General features: G+C 47.2%; 1 protein-coding gene and 1 non-coding gene across 7 annotated transcripts in view; both read right to left on the reverse strand.

The window, feature by feature from the left end:
- stxbp5l (syntaxin binding protein 5-like) overlaps nt 1-18,657 on the reverse strand; it is a 721,261-nt gene that overhangs the window by 327,546 nt on the left and 375,058 nt on the right. For all 6 annotated transcript variants that reach the window (XM_038801940.1, XM_038801939.1, XM_038801935.1 and 3 more), the window contains exon 9: nt 8,869-8,947. In XM_038801940.1, the coding sequence (XP_038657868.1) occupies nt 8,869-8,947 (79 nt within the window). The remainder of the gene's footprint in view (nt 1-8,868; nt 8,948-18,657) is intronic.
- LOC119969803 lies at nt 9,093-9,276 on the reverse strand. Its single transcript, XR_005461473.1, has one exon. It is a non-coding gene; the product is annotated as a U2 spliceosomal RNA (small nuclear RNA).

Below are 18,657 nucleotides of genomic sequence, written 5' to 3' on the forward strand. Positions count from 1 at the left end.
GCTTCAGGTGCCGCGCTGAGGCTGTCCCAATGGTGTGCGGCGTGAGCCGCAATTACGCTGTTTCGGAAGGGGCGGAACATACGAAACCTGCTTCAAACGGGCGACGACCCTTATTTAGGTGTCAAAAGGGATTCTCTCCCCGATCGCAGTTTTCCTCCACAGTGGCCTGGCCCGCGATCGGGGCCTACCGATCGGCGGGCGGGCTGGTTCTGTGGTGCCCTACTTTACTCCGTGTCGGGCCGCTGTAGGACAAAGCCATATTGTCCAGGGGCCGGCGCGGAGAAGGGAAACCCTGCACATGTGTGGAAATATGTCGGCAGTTCCGCGTATGCGCGGGAATATGCGGGTAGTTCTACCCACGCGCGGGAATACATCGGCAGTTCCGCGTGGACCGTACCCCGCCAGCTGGAGCTGCGGGGATGACTCCGGCGGCATCATAGCCCCCTAGAAAGCTGAGAATTTCTCACTTTTGGGGACCGTTGACGCCGGTGTCGTTTGCCCCGGTTTTCATGCCGTCGTGGGGACATGGCCCCATTTTTAGAGAATCCCGCCCCCTTACTTTGTACCCCGGTGCAATTGAAAGGACCGGGAACTCATGGTGTTAGTGCAAACACTAGCAATCGGGCTGGATCCTGGAACTCCCTCCCTAACAGCAAAGTGGGTTTACCCACACGTCAATGACTGCAGCGGTTCAAGAAGGCCACTGCTACCTTCTGAAGGGCAACTAGGGATGGGCAATAAATGGTGACCTAACCAGACATGCCCACAACCCATAAATTAATTTTAAAAAAGCATACAGCAACCACATCCACGACACAAACCCAAGACCAAACCCAAACTTCTCCAAAACAGAAAAAAGGTACCCCCGCTCCAGCCGGTCAAAGGCCTTCTCTGTGTCCAATGATACAATTATCTTCGGTACTAGCCCAGCTGCAGGGGTGAGCATCACATTCAACAACTTACACATGTTCACGACAACTTCTATTCCTTCCCAAACCTGGTCTGATATTCCCCTTTGACCTCCGGGAGGCAAGGTTCCAACTTTAATGCCAATACCTTGGCCAATAACTTGGCCTCTACATTTAACAGGGATATAAGGCGATACAACCAACACTGTGGAATTCCTTTCCTTTTTCAGGATCAGCGAGCTGGACGCCTCCCCAACATCTCTGGGAGGACGCCCCGTGCCAAAAAGTCCCTAAACATGCTCAGCAAAAACGGATCAAACTGATCCGAAAAACTTCTTATAAATTTCCACTGGGAACCCATCCGGCCCTGATGACTTACCTGTCTGCATGTGATTCAATGCTATCTGAATCTCCTCTAGGCCCAATGACGTCTCCAGCTCTTCCCACAATTTCTCCCCCACCTTGGGAAACTCCCAAACCCCCAGGAACTCTGCCATCTCTCGTTCATCCTCCCGTGGCTCTGAAAAGGTCATAAAAGGCCCTAAACACTCCATTCACCTTCTCCACAGCAGAGACCAGCCTACCCTCCAAACCCCTAACCTGAATAATCTCCTTGGCCCCCTCCTGCCGCCTTAATTGGTGAGCCAAGTGATGACTCGCCTTCTCACCATACTCATAGACAGCTCCTTTCACCTGTCTTAATTGCCGCACCGCCCTGTCCATGGACAGCAAGTCAAACTGCATTTACAGTTTTTTCCTGCATGCCAAAACCTCCAGCAGCTGAACACATCTCCATAACATTGTCCGTTCCACACCACCCCGCCCAGCCTTAATTTATTTGCTGATGAAATCTTCATTCACTCTTTCCTTACCTCTAGATTTGGTTATTTAAATGCTATGTTGGCTAGGATAACACTTACCATAAACCTGAGCTCATCCAAAATTCTGCTATAGTATCCTAATCAGTACCAATTAAACTACCCCTGTCCTCAATGACTTTAATTTGAGGTATGTCAAATTCACAGTCATCTGGATTGGTCCGTCACTTTGAGTTAGAATCATTAAAAACTCCTCCTTTTTCTCTCCCTCCCTTTCAAAGTATCTTTTAAGCATATTCACATGACACACTCGGTGAGTTTTCCTTCTATCCGGCGTTTTAACCACATAATTCACCTCACTTAATTTCCTTTCAATCTGATAAGATCCACAAAACCTTACTTTTAAAGGTTCACCTACCACCGGTAACAACACTAAAACTTTATCTCCACTGGCAAAACTACTAACTTTGGATTTCTTGTCCGCTACCTGTTTCATCACATTTTGTGCAACTTTTAAATGTTGTCTAGCCAATTCACCTGTTCTATTTATTCGTTCCCTAAAATATGACACGTAATCCAATAATGGAATTTCCGATTTCTCACTCACCAATCTTTCCTTAATCAATTTAAGTGGTCCTCTTACCTCATGACCAAACATTAGTTCAAAAGGACTAAATTTGGTTGATTCATTAGGTGCATCCCTAGTTGCAAACAGTACGAATGGAATTCCTTTATCCCAATCCTCTGGATAATCTTGACAATAAGCCCTCAACACTGTCTTTAATGTCTGATGCCGCCTTTTCAACGCTTCCTGCGATTATGGATGGTATGCAGTTGATTTAAATTGTTTTATTCCTAAACTATCCATAACTTCTTTGAATAACCTTGAGGTAAAATTCGATCCTTGATCCGATTGTATTTCTATGGGTAGTCCATATCTAGTAAAGAATTTAAGTAACTCCTCCACAATCATGACCAACACGAGGGGACATAGCTTTAAATTGAGGGGTGAGAGATATAGGACAGATGTCAGAGGCAGTTTCTTTACTCAGAGAGTAGTAGGGGTGTGGAACGCCCTGCCTGCAATAGTAGTAGACTCGCCAACTTTAAGGGTTTTTAAGTGGTCACTGGATAGACATATGGATGAAAATGGAATAGTGTAGGTCAGATAGGCTTCAGATGGTTTCACAGGTCGGCGCAACATCGAGGGCCGAAGGGCCCGTACTGCGCTGTAGTGTTCTATGTTCTATGTTCTATGTTCTAATCTTTTTAGCTGTAATATTACGTACTGGAATGGCCTCTGGAAACCTAGTAGACACATCCATTATAGTCAAAAGATATTGATTCCCACTTTTTGTTTTAGGAAGCGGTCCTACGCAATCAATTAGGACCCTTGTAAAAGGTTCCTCAAATGCTGGAATGGGTATTAAGGGCGCTGGTTTTATCACTGCTTGAGGTCTCCCTATCACTTGACATATGTGACATGATTGACAAAATTTAACCACATCTTTATGTAGTCCAGGCCAATAAAAATGTTTCTGGGTTTTAGCTCAAGTTTTCCTTATTCCCAAATGACCTCCCACTGGTACCTCATGTGCAACTCGCAACACCTCCTTTCTATACCCTACTTGCAATACTACTTGATGAACTTCTGCCCACTTTTCATCTGCCTGCATATGTAAAGGTCTCCAATTTCTCATCAAGACAGCACTTTTACGGTAACAAAACTCTGGTATAAACTCAGATTCCTTTTCTGTGTATGCTTTCTGATTTATTTTCCGTTTTATTTCTATATCTTTTTGTTGTAACTCCGCCAATTTTCCTGAACTAAAAATATCCGCCTCATCCTCCATCTATTCGTGTTCCTTTTCAACCATCTGATCAAAAATAATTTCTGATAATTGCACTTCAACTTCATCTTCACTCTCTGCTCCTGTTTTAACCTGTGACTTTGTGACCTTGTCACGGCACAATCCGTAAAAATCCCAGTATATTCGTCCTTCAACACTTCAGTTGTCTGATTTTCCACTGGCTTATCAACCACAGTAGGCATCACTCCCACCTGCGATCCAGCTATATCATTACCCAAGATAAACTGTATTCCTACACAAGATTGTTTCGCTATTACTCCTACTCTCACTTCACCACTCTTCACTGGACTTTCCAACCTTACCTTATATAATTTAACACTACTCCTCTCACCCTGAATTCCACATATTACCACCTTTTCTGGCAATATTCTTCCCAGACTACATAACTCCTCATCTCTTACCATTAATGATTGACTAGCTCCCGTATCTCTTAAAATTGTGACGTCTTTACCTGCCCCTCCTGATACACATGAGTAAACTTTACCTATACAAGTAAATTATTTAAATAGATCTGGCACCTTCTTATCAATCATCTCTTGATCAGGCTGTACAATCTTTTGCACCTCCTTCGCTTCACTTCGTTTTTTTTTACCACTTTAACAAACCCCACTGTCTGATCCTGTTTTACCACATCAGCCTTCCCAGCGCTTTTCTTCAACCACCAACACTGTGACTTTACATGGCCTAGTTTATTACAGTGAAAACATTTGAAATTTTTCATATCTCTTCCAACCTCCTGGATTTTTAAAATCTGAGGTACACTCTCCTGATTCTCTCCCATCAGATCACCTTTACCTTTACCACTTGAGTATTTCTCATGTTCCCAGTTTCTATCCCTCACAGGCTGAAACTGATGTCGGAAACCAAGCTTTGATTTATAAACTAATTCATAATCACCTGCCATTTCTGCTGCTAACCTCGCAGGTTTAACCCTCTGCTCTTCCACATAAGTTCTCACTACATCAGGAATTTAATTTTTAAACTCCTCCAAAAGTATAATTTCTCTGATAGCTTCATACGTTTGGTCTACTTTCAAAGCTCTTATCCACCTATCAAAATTACTCTGTTTGATCCTTTCAAACTCCATGTATGTTTGAGCAGGTTCTTTCCTTAAATTTCTAAACCTTTGTCTGTAGGCTTCAGGCACTAGTTTATATGCACCTAAGATGAATTTTTTCACGTCTCAGATATCTCCTCCAGTAGTGATGCAAACCCTTCACTAGCCCTACCTACGTGTTTTGTTTGAATCAGTAATACTAACATGTCCTGTGGCCATTTCATTTGTTTAGCTACCTTCTCAAATGAAATGAAAAACAATTCTACTTCCTTCTCGTCACACCTTGGCAATGCTTGGACATATTAAATAGATTCCCACCAAGCCTTCGACTATGATGCTCTTTCTCACTATCCTCATCACTATCCACCAACTGTACGTTTCCCTTTACGTCTGCCAATTTTAACTGACTGCCATGTTTCATGGCCATTTTCTGAAGTTCAAACTCTCCCTCTTTATCTTTTTTTCCTGATCTGTATATCACTTTTTCTTTCGTTTTGTTCTGCTTGGGCTATTCTTTTTTCTTTTCTTTTTTTTATAAATTTAGATTACCCAATTATTTTTTCCAATTAAGGGGCAATTTAGTGTGGCCAATCCACCTGCCCTGCACATTTTTTTGGGTTGTGGGGGCTAAACCCACGCAGACACGGGGAGAATGTGCAAACTTCACACGGACAGTGACCCAGAGCCGGGATCGAACCTGGGACCTCAGCGCCGTGAGGCGGTTGTGCTAATCACTAGGCCACCGTGCTGCCCGGCTTGGGCTATTCTTTCTGTTTTCCTTTCTTCTCTCTTTTTCCTCTCGCTCTCTATCTTTCTCTTCCTCTTCCTTTTTCCTCTCTCTCTCTTTCATATTCAAGCTTCTTTAATTCTTTCTCATGTTCCATTTGTTTAATTTGTAACTGAAATTTTGCTATTTCCAATGAGTCAAACTGTATCTCAGGCAACTTTAAATTCTCAGCCACCACCATAATTACCTCATCTTTTCGCATTTTGTCAGGTAATGTTAACTGCAATGTTTTTGCCAAATCTAACAGTCTGCTTTTAGTTTCTGTCCGTAAGGTACTGCGTGTGACCGCCTCCACCCCAAAAATGTCTGAGCCCCTGAAAGAGTCATTGTCCACAACACACTCCCTACTTAAACTAAAATACCACACCTGAAAAGCACCCACAATATGCTCACCCCTCACTGTCTTTAAGTTCACTAAGCCAATCCGATAGATAGAATTTTATCCTCCTCAAGTCCCCAATTTGTTATGGCACAGGGTTTAGAGAACCCCAAAGTATCATGGAGTTCATCTGACCCACAACTTTTACTAGATTGTGGTATGGGGAGCACACGGCCCACTCTACAGATGTGGTAGAGCAGAAATGGAAAAGTATTTTTTTTAAAGCAAAACAATGTTTATTCTATGAACTCAATTTAACCTTTTCAAAACATACAATGGACATCTTAGCAACCATTAATTCAAATACAACCCCCAAAGAATACAACACTAAGTAATCCTTTAAGCTTTCCTTTTCACATCCATAAGACTTAAAACACCTTTTACCAGAAGCACATTCGGTTTACATTCACTACTGAGAACATTTAAAATTCTGAATTCACCAAATGATCAAGAGATAGTCTTTTCATGGCAGAGAGATCAACAGTACACCTGCTCTGTCTGGCTTCAGTTCCAACATTGAAAACAAAACTAAAACACACCGTGCAGCAAACAGCCTTAAACTGTCAAAGCTGACACAGCCCAGCTCCACCCACTCTCTGACATCACTGTAGTACTAAACACCCATTTCTTAAAGGTACTCTCCCTACAGCTATTTATATACTCACCCATTTATAAACACCCATTTCTTGAAGGTACTCTCACAGGACACCCGGAAGAGAGACCCATGTCAGGAGCCCCCCCCCCCCCCCCCCCCCCCCCCAGAAAAGAGATCCCTGTCAGGAAGCCCCTCAGAAAAGAGACCATTGTCAGGAAACACCCCAAAAGAGAGACCCCTGTCAGGAATCCCCCCAGAAGAGACCACTAACAGGAAGCGCCGCTGACGAGAGCTGCCAGTCTGAAAGCCTCCCAGAAAAGAGACCCCTGTCTGGCAGCTGCCCCCCTTGACCCGCAAGAAGAGAGATCCTTGTCTGGAAGCCCCTCAGAAAAGAGATCCCTGTCTGGAAGCCCCACGGAAAATAGACCATTGTCAGGAAACCCCTCAGAAAAGAGAGACCCCTGTCTGGAGGCCCCCAGAAGTGAGACCCTTGGCAGGAAGCCCCCCAGAAAAGAGACCCCTGTCTGGAAGCTAGAGAGCTGACCAGACAGAGGCAGTGAAAAAAACACTGCTTTAACACTCACCTGAGCAATATACCTGCTGGTTCAGACAGAGTAAGCTCCACCTGTCAATTCCTGGAAAGAGAAAACCACGTTTGTCACGTTTTTCAGGACCAGTAGTGATTCTCGCCCATGTGGTTCCCGGCTCAGAGGACCGCAGAATCACGCGGGCCTGGGGAATACGGTGACCAGCCCGTTAAGTGGATGGGAATGGGTTTTCATGATCCATTTGCATCCTCCCGCTGGCACGGGGTGCGAATCTCGATCCCAAAGCCAACGGGGGGAGGGGCGGAGCATCGGAAACGGGTCAGCGCCCAGCGGCAATCCCGTTTTCTTCACTACCGCTGGATTCTCCGCCTCATCGGTAACTCCGCCACCGACGGTGCAAGGTGGAGAATTTTGCCTTGATTATAAATAAAAATGAAACTGCTGAAAATACTCAACAGGTCTGGCAACCTGTGATAAAAGAAACAGAGTTAAAGTTTTGAGTCAAATATGACTTTTTCGGTAATAATTGACTTGAAACATTAACTCATTTCAAATTGCCAGCATCTGCAGTATTTATCTTTTAAATTGATCATAAAATTCACAACCTTATGTTCAAATCCTCCCTATCTCTTAAACCTCCTTTAGTCCTATAACCAGTAGTGAACCTCCTTTGAACCGCCTCCAATGAATTTACATCCTCTTAAATAAGAAATGCAAAACTCCAGATAGTATTCGAGATGCAGTCTATCGATGCCCTGCATAACTGAAGCATTACATCCTTACTTTAATGTTCAATTCCTCTCTTAATAAAGGATAGCATTTCCTTTAAAGTGTGTACTTTACAGAGGTGGTCTTAAAGATACAATTGATAAATACAACTTACTACATCTATTTGTATTTGCATGTCTTATGGTCTACTTTTATGATTATATAGCTTAGCTATTTTCCTATAACGCCATGCAAAAGTATTGACGAGTGGTGAGGGTAACAAACATGCTTTCCTATAATCGTGCCTGGAAAATTTAAACATGGATATCAGATGAGGCCAGAAGTAGAATGTAAGCACTCAATGTCCAAGCTCAGTAAGAAGTCTTACAACACCAGGTTAAAGTCCAACAGGTTTGTTTCAAACACGAGCTTTCGGAGCACGGCTCCTTCTTCAGGTGAATGTCCAAGCTCACACAGGAAGAATGGTTTCTTGGTTACAGTATTGGAGAACAGCTTGCATCAATGGGGATGCATCAATGAGATGAAGAAAAGATTGGAAGAAAAATGTATTTAAAACTAAATGCTGCTGAGCATTTCTTCGAGAATTATATTTGATGGCAGCAGTCAAGACTGCTTCTTTACTCTACACGTCTATTTCTGCACTCCCTACGACAAACTGCAATTAAAAGAACCAAGTAATGTAGTTTGCAGTTGAAAGCTCTTGGGTTATCAGAGATACAGAATAATTCTGAAGTGTAGGACTGGACAAGATAAGATCGGCAATATTGAAAATATCATGTAACATTCAGACAAAAAATAAAATGTCATCCTTTGCAGGGAGAGGTCACAATTCAAAATGAATGAATTATTTTAATATCTCCAAACAATTATCACATCTATTTTCCTTCTGCAGTGTCAAATTAAGATGTGTAGTGCAAATAGATCACAGCAGTAACTATTGCAAGGAAGGCACTGACATACATCAGGAAATAAGCAATTGACTCCATAAAATTCTTTTAAAGAAACAAAAATAGCAATAGCAGCAAATGCAATGAGTACATCGATGCAACAAACGTCAGATCTGTCAAAATTTAGCAAATCTTTTTGAGGATGTTGAAAAACCCTTTTACTGGTAGTGTGCATTTACCAGAGGGTGTCTTAAAGACACAATTGATAAATACAAATTACTGCACTTACCTATATCTAGACGTCCTATGATCTACTTTTAGGATTGGTTTACATGGCTCAGGTTTTTTCCCATCCCGCTGGGCTTTTCCTATTCAATAAAAAAGGGAAGTGGATATAATGACGGAGTGAACAGTGATTATTGCAACATTAAGATCAGTTCAGATTGTCTGTTCTTGTAATCTGAGTTTTTGTTTATTTTTAATTTTAGCGAATATCCACAGCCTTCCCAAGAGGGAAGTTGTGCTAATCCTTGGAGCAGCGCAATACCAGAGCAGCGCGCGAAGGAGATGAGCAAACCCCCATTTCATTTTCCTGTTCCAAAAACAATTAAATATGTGGTTCCCAAATAGGACACAAGTCAAATGTTAAACTGATAGGAACAGACATGATATTTAATCTTTACTTTGTTATTAATATTTTCACAGATTTTTCACTTAAGACTTGCTTCTATTTACTGCCCAACTGTAAATTGAAAATGTATCTTATCTCTGAGGTTGGAACTGAATTTCATTAATTGTTATTTCCTAATCGTAACACCGCAACTTTTTAGTTTGCAAGACAGCTCTGTTTTTCTAATTGCACACAACTTATCAATATTCTTCAACATGTATTGCTGAACCTTTTAAGAAGTCAATAGTTATAGCTGTACCCCATCATAGATGTCAGAAAGGATGCACAAATGAAAGTCACAGTCCAAATCTGGTCTACCAATTCAATTTTGCAGACTACATGTAAATTCTCCTTTGATCATCAGTTCAATACCCTTTCCCATCTCTTCCTCTTTTTTGGACTCGTCACCTTTCTTGGCTTCTTACCATTCTTGCCACTTCTTCCATTCCCTACCAACTTCATCCTGCTTCCAAATTTCTGTGTACCTCTCATGGGTCCTTGCTTCTGTTTGGTGGAGTCCCGAATGGATAATTCAGATGATGTTGCCACCATAATTATGTTCATAATAGTTTTCAGTGTTCTGGGACCATAATCTATCATTCATGAATTCTTGAGTTCAGCGATAATCAGTTTCCAATGAGAATATCATTAATGATATCACTCGATTAAAACTGAAACCTTTGCAGTCATTCTTTTGACACACCCAAGTCAGTAACTACAAGATTTTCAGTGAACTGAATCAACAACTTTTCGAGATCAAAAATGTGACTTAAAATGTGTTAACTGAGCCATCATTGTTTTTCTCTCAATAATTTAATTACATTCATCCTGTTGGTGAATCCCAGCATGCAGTCCATTTAGAATCAGACAAATGGTGTGATTGTACATCAGAACCTATGAAACAACTTTGGCACAAAATGATAACAGCAACAATTCATGATGCATGGCTCAATCAGAGCAATCTTTTCTATTTCCAAAAGGGGATAATTATTGCAATCAGGTGGAATTTGCTCCATCTGGCTTTCTGTATTGAATAAATAGTATAGTGCATCTTTTTTTGCTACGGGGGGAAATTGGTGCAATGGGATTAGATTGTGATTGCCACAGCAAAACAAAAGCATATTTTACAACAAAGCAAATTACCTCTTTCCATTATGTAAATTGCTACAATTCAATGCTAGTATTTTGACTCCAAAATAGCACTTGGGTGTGTGATCATTGGGTGTGCTGAACCAGTGCAGTCTTCACCTTGAAGGGTGCAATTAAAATCACACCCTTCTCCCAAGGGCCATACATACAACGGCATCAATGGAGTTAAAATGGGTAGTACGGTAGCACAGTGGGTACACAGAAACAGTTGACTAGTGAATGACCAAATGAAGGACGATTAGGTGGGACGCGCTCCCGTTGTCATTAGCTGGGAGGGTCCAGACGGTGAAGGTGACGGTCCTCCCGAGATTCCTGTTTGTGTTTCAGTGTCTCCCCATCTTTATTCCGCAGTCCTTTTTTAAACGGATCAACAAAGTGATCACTGGCTTTGTTTGGGCGGGGTAAAAAAGGGGATGCTTCAGCGGAGCCGGGGAGAGGGCAGGCTGGCACTGCCAAACTTCAGTAATTACTACTGGGCGGTGAATATAGCCATGATCAGGAACTGGGTGGTGGTGAGGGGGGGGGGGGGGGGGGGGGGGGGGGGGTGAGGAGAGAGAGGGGGGGGGGGGAGAGAGAAGGGGGGGGGGGTGGAGGGGAGTGGTCAGAATGGGAGCATATGGAGGCAGCTTCATGCAAGGGCACCAGCTTGGGGGCGCTGATAACGGCGCCTTTGCCGTTCCCGCCGGCACGGTATTCCACCAACCAGTGGTGGCGGCCCGCAGAGTCTGGGGGCAGTGGAGGAGACATTTGGGAGCGGAGGGAGCATCGGTCTGGACTCCAATCTGTAATAATCACCGGTTTCCCCCGGGAAGGATAGATGGGAGGTTTCGGAGATGGCAGAGAGCAGGGATTGAGAGGATGGGAGATGTGTTTATGGAGGGGAGCTTTCCTAGCCAAAGGGAGCTGGAGGAAAAACTTGGATTGGCAAGGGGAAACGAGTTCAGGTACCTGCAGGTGCGGGACTTCCTATGTAGGCAGGTTTCTACCTTCCCGCTCATACCACCAAAGGGGATACAGGAACAGGGGTAGTTTCCAGAGTGTGGGTGGGAGAAGGGAAGGTCTTCGACATCTACAGGGAACTCATGGGGTGAGAGGAGACACAGACGGAGGAGCTGAAGCGCAAGTGGGAAGAGGAGTTGGACGGAGAGATAGAGGATGGTCTCTGGGTGGATACGCTGAGTAGAGTCAACGCATCCACATCATGAGCCAGGCTCAACCTGATACAGTTTAAGGTTGTTCACCAGGCTCACATGACAGTGGACCAGATGAGCAGGTTCTTTGGTGTAGAAGACAGGTGTGCAAGATGTGCGGGAGGGCCAGCGAACCATGTCCATATGTTCTGGACATGCCCAAAGCTTAGGGGATTCTGGCTGGAGTTTGCAAATGTGTGGTGGTATGAATGGGAGCACTGCCATTGGTGCAGAGCATTGGTTTCCCATTGGCTCTGGCTGGTCATGTGCCTCTCGTCTGATTGGCTGGGACTAGTCATGCGACTGCTCACCAATTGGTCGAGAGGCAAGTAGACCCTGCCTATAAGTACCCAGAGTTCCCGGCGGACGGCCTTTCTCTGTAGTCGACCATCGGGCTAACAATTAGCTGATTAAAGCCTAAGTTTGGACCTTCATCAGGCCTCGCGTCCAATTGATGGTACATCAATTTAATCAGCTAGAATTTTGAAATGGAGCTACGCACCAAGCCTGACTGCCTCCGCATCAGCCCGCATGCTTCAAATACGCCTGCAATCTTTAAACATTGGCATGCGTGTTTCAACAGTTACCTGACAACTGCAGCCAGCAAGCCCACCAAGGAGCAGAAACTCCACATCCTCCACTCGTGCGTGGGCACGGCGGTATATTCAATGATTGAGGACGAAAATTATTATGACGTGGCCATGGATATCCTGAGAGGACACTTTCTCCGGGCGGTCAACGAAGTATATGCACGGCATCTCCTGACTACTAGACAACAGTTCCCTGGTGAGTCACTCGACGAGTTTTACCAGGCGCTCACGGCTCTAGGGAGAATTTGCGCCTGTCCCCAAGTTTCTGCGACAGAGCACATGGAACTTTTGATTAGAGACGCTTACGTTGCCGGCATGCAATCCTCCTCTATCCGCCAACGATTGCTGGAGAAGAACGCCCTCAGCCTAGCTGAGGCATGGACGCTCGCAACCTCCCTGGAGGTCGCTGACCTGACCGCCTGCGCATACCCCCCCGGCCGCGCGGCAACCCCTTGAACTTCATGGCACGCGCCACCTCCGTCCTCGCTGACCCCGACCCCCCCCAGGCCTGCGCTGAGGGACGCTCCGACAAGCTAACGGGGCCCCGCTGCTATTTTTGCGGCCCCTCCAAACGCCCCCGCTGCCCGGCCCGCTCCCCTCTGTGTAAGAGCTGCGGGAAGAAGGGCCATTACGCTGCGGATCGCCCCCCCTCCCCCCGGGCCCTCCCAGGGCCCAGCGGCGTGCACCTACCTCTTCGGCCCGCCTCCCGGCCCTCGCAACAGGCCCACGGTCCTCCCTACCCCAGCTCCCGGCTTCCCTGATCGGCCCGCAGATGCTGCTGACACTGCCCCCCAGCCGCCACGAGGTTCCCACGGGCGCCGCCATCTTGGGTTCCCGGATGCCATGTGTGGGTCATGGGCGCCGCCATCTTGGGGCCCCAGCTCCACGTGCGGGTCATGGGCGCCGCCATCTTGGGGCCCCGATTCCACGTGCGGGTTCTGGGCGCTGCCAACTTGGGTCAACACGAAAGGCCCTGCCCGCGATTACTCTGCCACCGAGGATGATCTGGAACTCTCGCCACGACTTGCTTCCATCACACTCGACCAGTCGTGACCACGCTACGCTCGCCGAGACTACGACAACGATCCAGCTCAACGGGCATGAGATGAAATGCCTACTGGACTCCGGGAGCACGGAAAGTTTCGTCCACCCAGACACGGTTAAGACAGTGCGCGCTCCCCATCCACCCAGTCAAGCATAGATCGATATTGGTCTCGGGTTCGCACTCCGTCCAGATCACCGGGTGCTGCATAGCAGACCTCACGGTCCAGGGGAGGGTTTTCAAAAACTACAAACTTCTCATTCTCCCCCGTCTACACGCTCCGGCACTCTTGGGCCTGGATTTCCAAATCAACCTGCAGAGCTGACCTTCCAATTCGGCGGCCCTATTCCTCCCCTACTGTCTGCAGCCTCGCGTCCCTCAAAGTGGACCCCCCCTTCCTTGTTTGCTAATCTCACCCCAGATTGTAAACCTGTCGCCACTAGGAGCAGACGATACTGTGCCCAGGACCAGACCTTCATCGGGTCCGAGGTCCAGAGGCTCATTAAAGAAGGAGTCATCGAGACCAGCAACAGTCCCTGGCGAGCCCAAGTGCTGGTAGTTTGGACTGGGGAGACCATCAACAGGTTTACGCAACTGGACGCGTATCCTCTCACCCGTATTTCCGACCTGGTTAGCAGGATCGCGAAGTACAAAGTTTTTTCCACGGTAGATCTTAAGCCTGCCTACCACCAGCTCCCCATCCGCGCGAGCGACCGCAAGTACACCGCGTTTGAGGCAGATGGGTGCCTCTACCACTTCCTCAGGGTTCCATTCGGTGTCACAAATGGGGTCTCGGTCTTCCAACGGGAGATGGACCGACTATGGTCGACAAGTACGGTTTACGGGCTACCTTCCATATCTCGATAACGTCACCATCTGCGGCCACGACCAGCAGGACCATGACATCAACCTTCAAAAATTCCTCCGAACACCGAAACTCCTTAATTTAACTTACAATAAGGATAAGTGCGTGTCTAGCACCGACCGCCTAGCCATCCTTGGCTACGTAGTGCGTAACGGAGTGATAGGCCCGATCCCGAACGCATGCGGCCCCTGATGGAACTCCCTCTCCCCAACACCCTCAAATCCCTCAAACGCTGCCTGGGCTTCTTCTCCTGTTATGTCCAGTCGGTCCCCAACTACGCCGACAAAGCCCGCCCCCTCATCCAGTCCACCTCCTTTCCCCTGTCGATGGAGGCCTGCCAGGCCTTTAGCCGCATCAAAGCAGATATCGCAAAGGCACGATGCATGCTATCGACGAGTCCCTCCCATTCCAGGTCGAGAGCGACGCGTCTGTCGTAGCTCTGGTGGCCACCCTGAACCAAGCGGGCAAATCCGTGGCCTTCTTCTCCCGGACCCTCCACGCTTCCAAAATCCGCCGTTCCTCGGTGGAAAAGGAGGCACAGGCCATAGTTGAACTTGGCCACCCCCAGGACCCTCTTGCTCCGGAAGCATGTGCGGCGTGCACAAGTCCGACCCCGTTGGTTGAGCAAGTCCAGTTACTCCACGCCAATTCGCAGTTTGCGTACGTGGAGTATCCCGACGGTCGGCAGGATACGGTCTCGCTTCGGGACCTGGCACCCGCTGGCGTGCGGCCTTCACCCCTTTCATCAACACCTCCCCTCCCAACCCCAATTCCCCCCAGCGCCCCCATGACCCAGTGCACAGGACCCCCTCTTCCCCGATTACAGCGTCTCCACCACCGGCCCGGGGTACGGAGACACATCTACGACCGACGCTCCCGGAGGCAAGGACGGACCATCGGCCAGAAGTCACCGGCTCCACTGCGACGGTCCACAGAACACCACGGGCACCCGAAAGGCTGATCGTGTCCATCTGATGCAACCATGGGACTTTATTGGACTCTATTGTAATTTTTTTTTGCATCCTACTGTATTAGTTTTGTTCATTTTGCCACGAGCCAGTGGGCAGGCCCCATCTTTCCGATTGTCTCGACTCATACCACCAGTCCTCGCCCCCCCCTCTCTCTTCCCCTTACACCACGCCCCCCCCCCCGGTTCTTTCTCCACAAGGGGTAAATGTGGTGGTATGAATGGGAGCACTGCCATTGGTGCAGAACATTGGTTTCCATTGGCTCTGGCTGGTCATGTGCCTCTCGTCTGATTGGCTGGGACTAGTCATGTGACTGCTCACCAATTGGTCGAGAGGCAAGTAGACCCCGCCTCTGAGGCTGGGTATAAGTACCCAGATTTCCCGGCGGTCGGCCTTTCTCTGTAGTCGACCACCGGGCTAACAACTAGCTGATTAAAGCCTAAGTTTGGACCTTCATCGTGCCTCGCGTCCAAGGTGCTGAAAACAAGGGTGGCACCGAGTCCAGAGGTGGCGATTTTCGGGGTGTCGGAATATCCGGGAATCCAGGAAGAGAAAGAGGCAGACGTTCTGACCTTTGCTTCCCTAGTAGCCCGGAGACGGATATTATTAGCTGGGAGAGACTCAAAGCCCCCGAAGTCAGAGAACTGGCTATCTGATATGGCTAGCTTTCTCTGTTTGGAAAAAAATCAAGTTCGGATTGAGAGTGTCAATGTTTTTTTTATATAAATTTAGAGTACCCAATTCATTTTTTTTCCAATTAAGGGGCAATTTAGCGTATTCAATCTACCTACCTTGCACATCTTTTTAGGTTGTGGGGGCGAAACCACGCAAACACGGAGAGAATGTGCAAACTCCATACGGACAGTGACCCAGAGCCGGGATCGAACCTGGGACCTCAGCGCCGTGAGGCTACAGGGCTAACCCACTGCGCCACCGTGCTGCCCGAGAGCGTCAATGTTAGGGTTCGCCCGAAGGTGGCAATCGTTCGTCCACTTCTTTGCGGAAAATTATTCGCCAGCAGAGGGGGGGGGGGGGGGGGGGGGGGGGGAGGGGGGTGACAGACATGGACACAATAGGCCAAATGGTCTCCTGAGCTCGGGGGGCCTTCGCTGTGGCCTGGCCCGCGATTGGGGCCGACCCGATCAGCGGGCCGTCCTCTCGGGCTGGGGCCTCTTTTGCTCGGCGCCAGCCCCTGTAGCTCTACACCATGCTGCGTCAGGGCGGAGAAGGAAGCCACTGCCCATGCGCGCATTGGCGCCCGTCCCACTGCGCATGGGCAGACCTGTGGTGCCCATCTGATGACGGCATCAGTAGCTGGAGCGGCATGGGTCGTTCTAGTGCCGCGCTGGCCGCCTGTAGGGATCAGAATCACTGCTCCTGAGGGCATGTTGACGCCGTTGTGAAACGCAACAGCGTTTATGACAGTGTCAACACAGCCTCAGGATCAGAGAATCCCGCCCCTGTTTCCTGTCAAAATGATGAAAATTCAGCTCCTTGCTAAGGAAGCACACTCTTTTGTACTATTCCATAGGCATACATGTCTAACAAGTGAGGAAACACATTCCTATAATAGTCAGTGTTTGAGATCGGGTTCGATTTACTGCTTTGGTCACTGTCTGTGCAGTGTCAGCACGTTCTCCCCGTGTCTGTGTGGGTTTCCTCTGGTGCTCCGGTCTCTCCCACAAGACCCAAAAAATGTGCCTGTTAGGTGAATTGGGAATTCTGAATTCTCTCTCAGTGTACCCGAACAGGCGCCGGAGTGTGGCGACTAGTCGATTTCACTTCATTGCAGTGTTAATGTAAGCCTACTTGTGACACGAATAAAGATTATTATTATTACCTAACAAAAATTAGTCTATCTCGTCATGAAAGCTCTAATTGTCCCAGCAATCCACAGCCTGTATACAAGTGGGGTATGAAAGAGGTCACCAAATTTATAATGTCCTTTGGGCAAAAAAAAGTTTCCTGTTATGGTTACTAAATAGCCAAACAGCAATTTTGTTTTAGGTTGGGGTTCCCTGTGGGTGCCAAACTGTAATTGTAGGTTGGGCTTCTCTGTGGGTGGTTCACCTATTAGAGGGGTACCAGAGTGGTTCCCCCTATCACAGGGTCCCTGGGGGAATCCTCCTATTACAGGGATCCCTCTTCAAGGGGCCCCCTATTCACCAATGGCCCGAGGAGGGACCCCCTATTACCTCCTCTGAACTGCCTCTAATGCCACCACATCGTTCCTCAAATAAGACCAAAACTGGAACACAATACTCCAAACGTGGTCTGACCAACACGCATTGCAACAACACTTCTCTATTTTTATACTCCAGTCCTTTTGCAATAAATGCTAACATTCCATTTGCCTTTTTAATTACATGGTGTACCTACATACTGACTTTCTGCGATTTTTGAACAGACACCCAGGTCCCTCTGCCAAGACGTATTTTGAATCTGCTTTCCATTTAGATCATAATATTACTTTAACAGATACATAAATATATACATAGAACATAGAACAGTACAGCACAGAACAGGCCCTTCGGCCCTCAATGTTGTGCCGAGGCCATGATCACCTACTCAAACCCACGTATCCACCCTATACCCATAACCCAACAACCCCCCCTTAACCTTACTTTTATTAGGACACTACGGGCAATTTAGCATGGCCAATCCACCTAACCCGCACATCTTTGGACTGTGGGAGGAAACCGGAGCACCCGGAGGGAAACCCACGCACACAGGGGGAGGACGTGCAGACTCCACACAGACAGTGACCCAGCCGGGAATCGAACCTGGGACCCTGGAGCTGTGAAGCATTTATTCTAACCACCATGCTACCCTGCTGCCTGTACATTGACAAGCACTTCCTTCTTGAGGTGCCCTCTGAAGAGGTTTGAATTAAAATAAAAATTAAATCTATCCATAGCTGCCTTACCACAGGAAATCTCCCCCCAGTATGTTCGGTGGCTTCAGTGTGGTCTACAGATTCATACTCCAGTGGTGGGGGAATAACAACAGATCTCATAGACTACCCTGGCCAGGCTTTAGTTTCTGTAGGGGAACAATGATTGCCAGGAAGATCCTGGTGGCATCCCTAATCAGCTCATAAATGAGCATTTTATTATTCAAATTCGCTAACCTGATGCTGCTGGGCAGATAGGTGTTCCAGTGATGATTTACCTTCAGCTAGGCTTGACTGAGGCAAGGATGCAGGTTTCCTCTGGGTGCTCATGTTTCCTCCCACAGTCAAAGATGTGCAGATTAAGTGGATTCATCATGATGAATTGCCCCTTAGTGTCTAGGGATGTGCAAATTAGGTTCTGGGGATTGGACGGGGAGTGAAAATGGGCAGAGTGCCCTTTCGAAGAGTTGGTGCAGAGTCAAAGGGCCAAATGGCCTCTTTCTGCACTGTAGGGATTCTACGATAATCTCCAATTTGAAGAACTGGAAAGACTGGCTGCTTCCATTGAAATACCTTTTTTCCAGAGCAGATCAGAGAGCTGAGATGATTTTCTTGGTAGCAATTGGTTATGTAAATCCAGCTGAAGTGCAGAATGTTTCTTGAATTAGCTAAACCTGTATCTTTCTCTCCAGTTGATGAATAATAAAGCAA

Source organism: Scyliorhinus canicula, chromosome 7 (assembly GCF_902713615.1).
Source record: "Scyliorhinus canicula chromosome 7, sScyCan1.1, whole genome shotgun sequence".
Classification (NCBI taxonomy): Eukaryota; Metazoa; Chordata; class Chondrichthyes; order Carcharhiniformes; family Scyliorhinidae; genus Scyliorhinus; species Scyliorhinus canicula.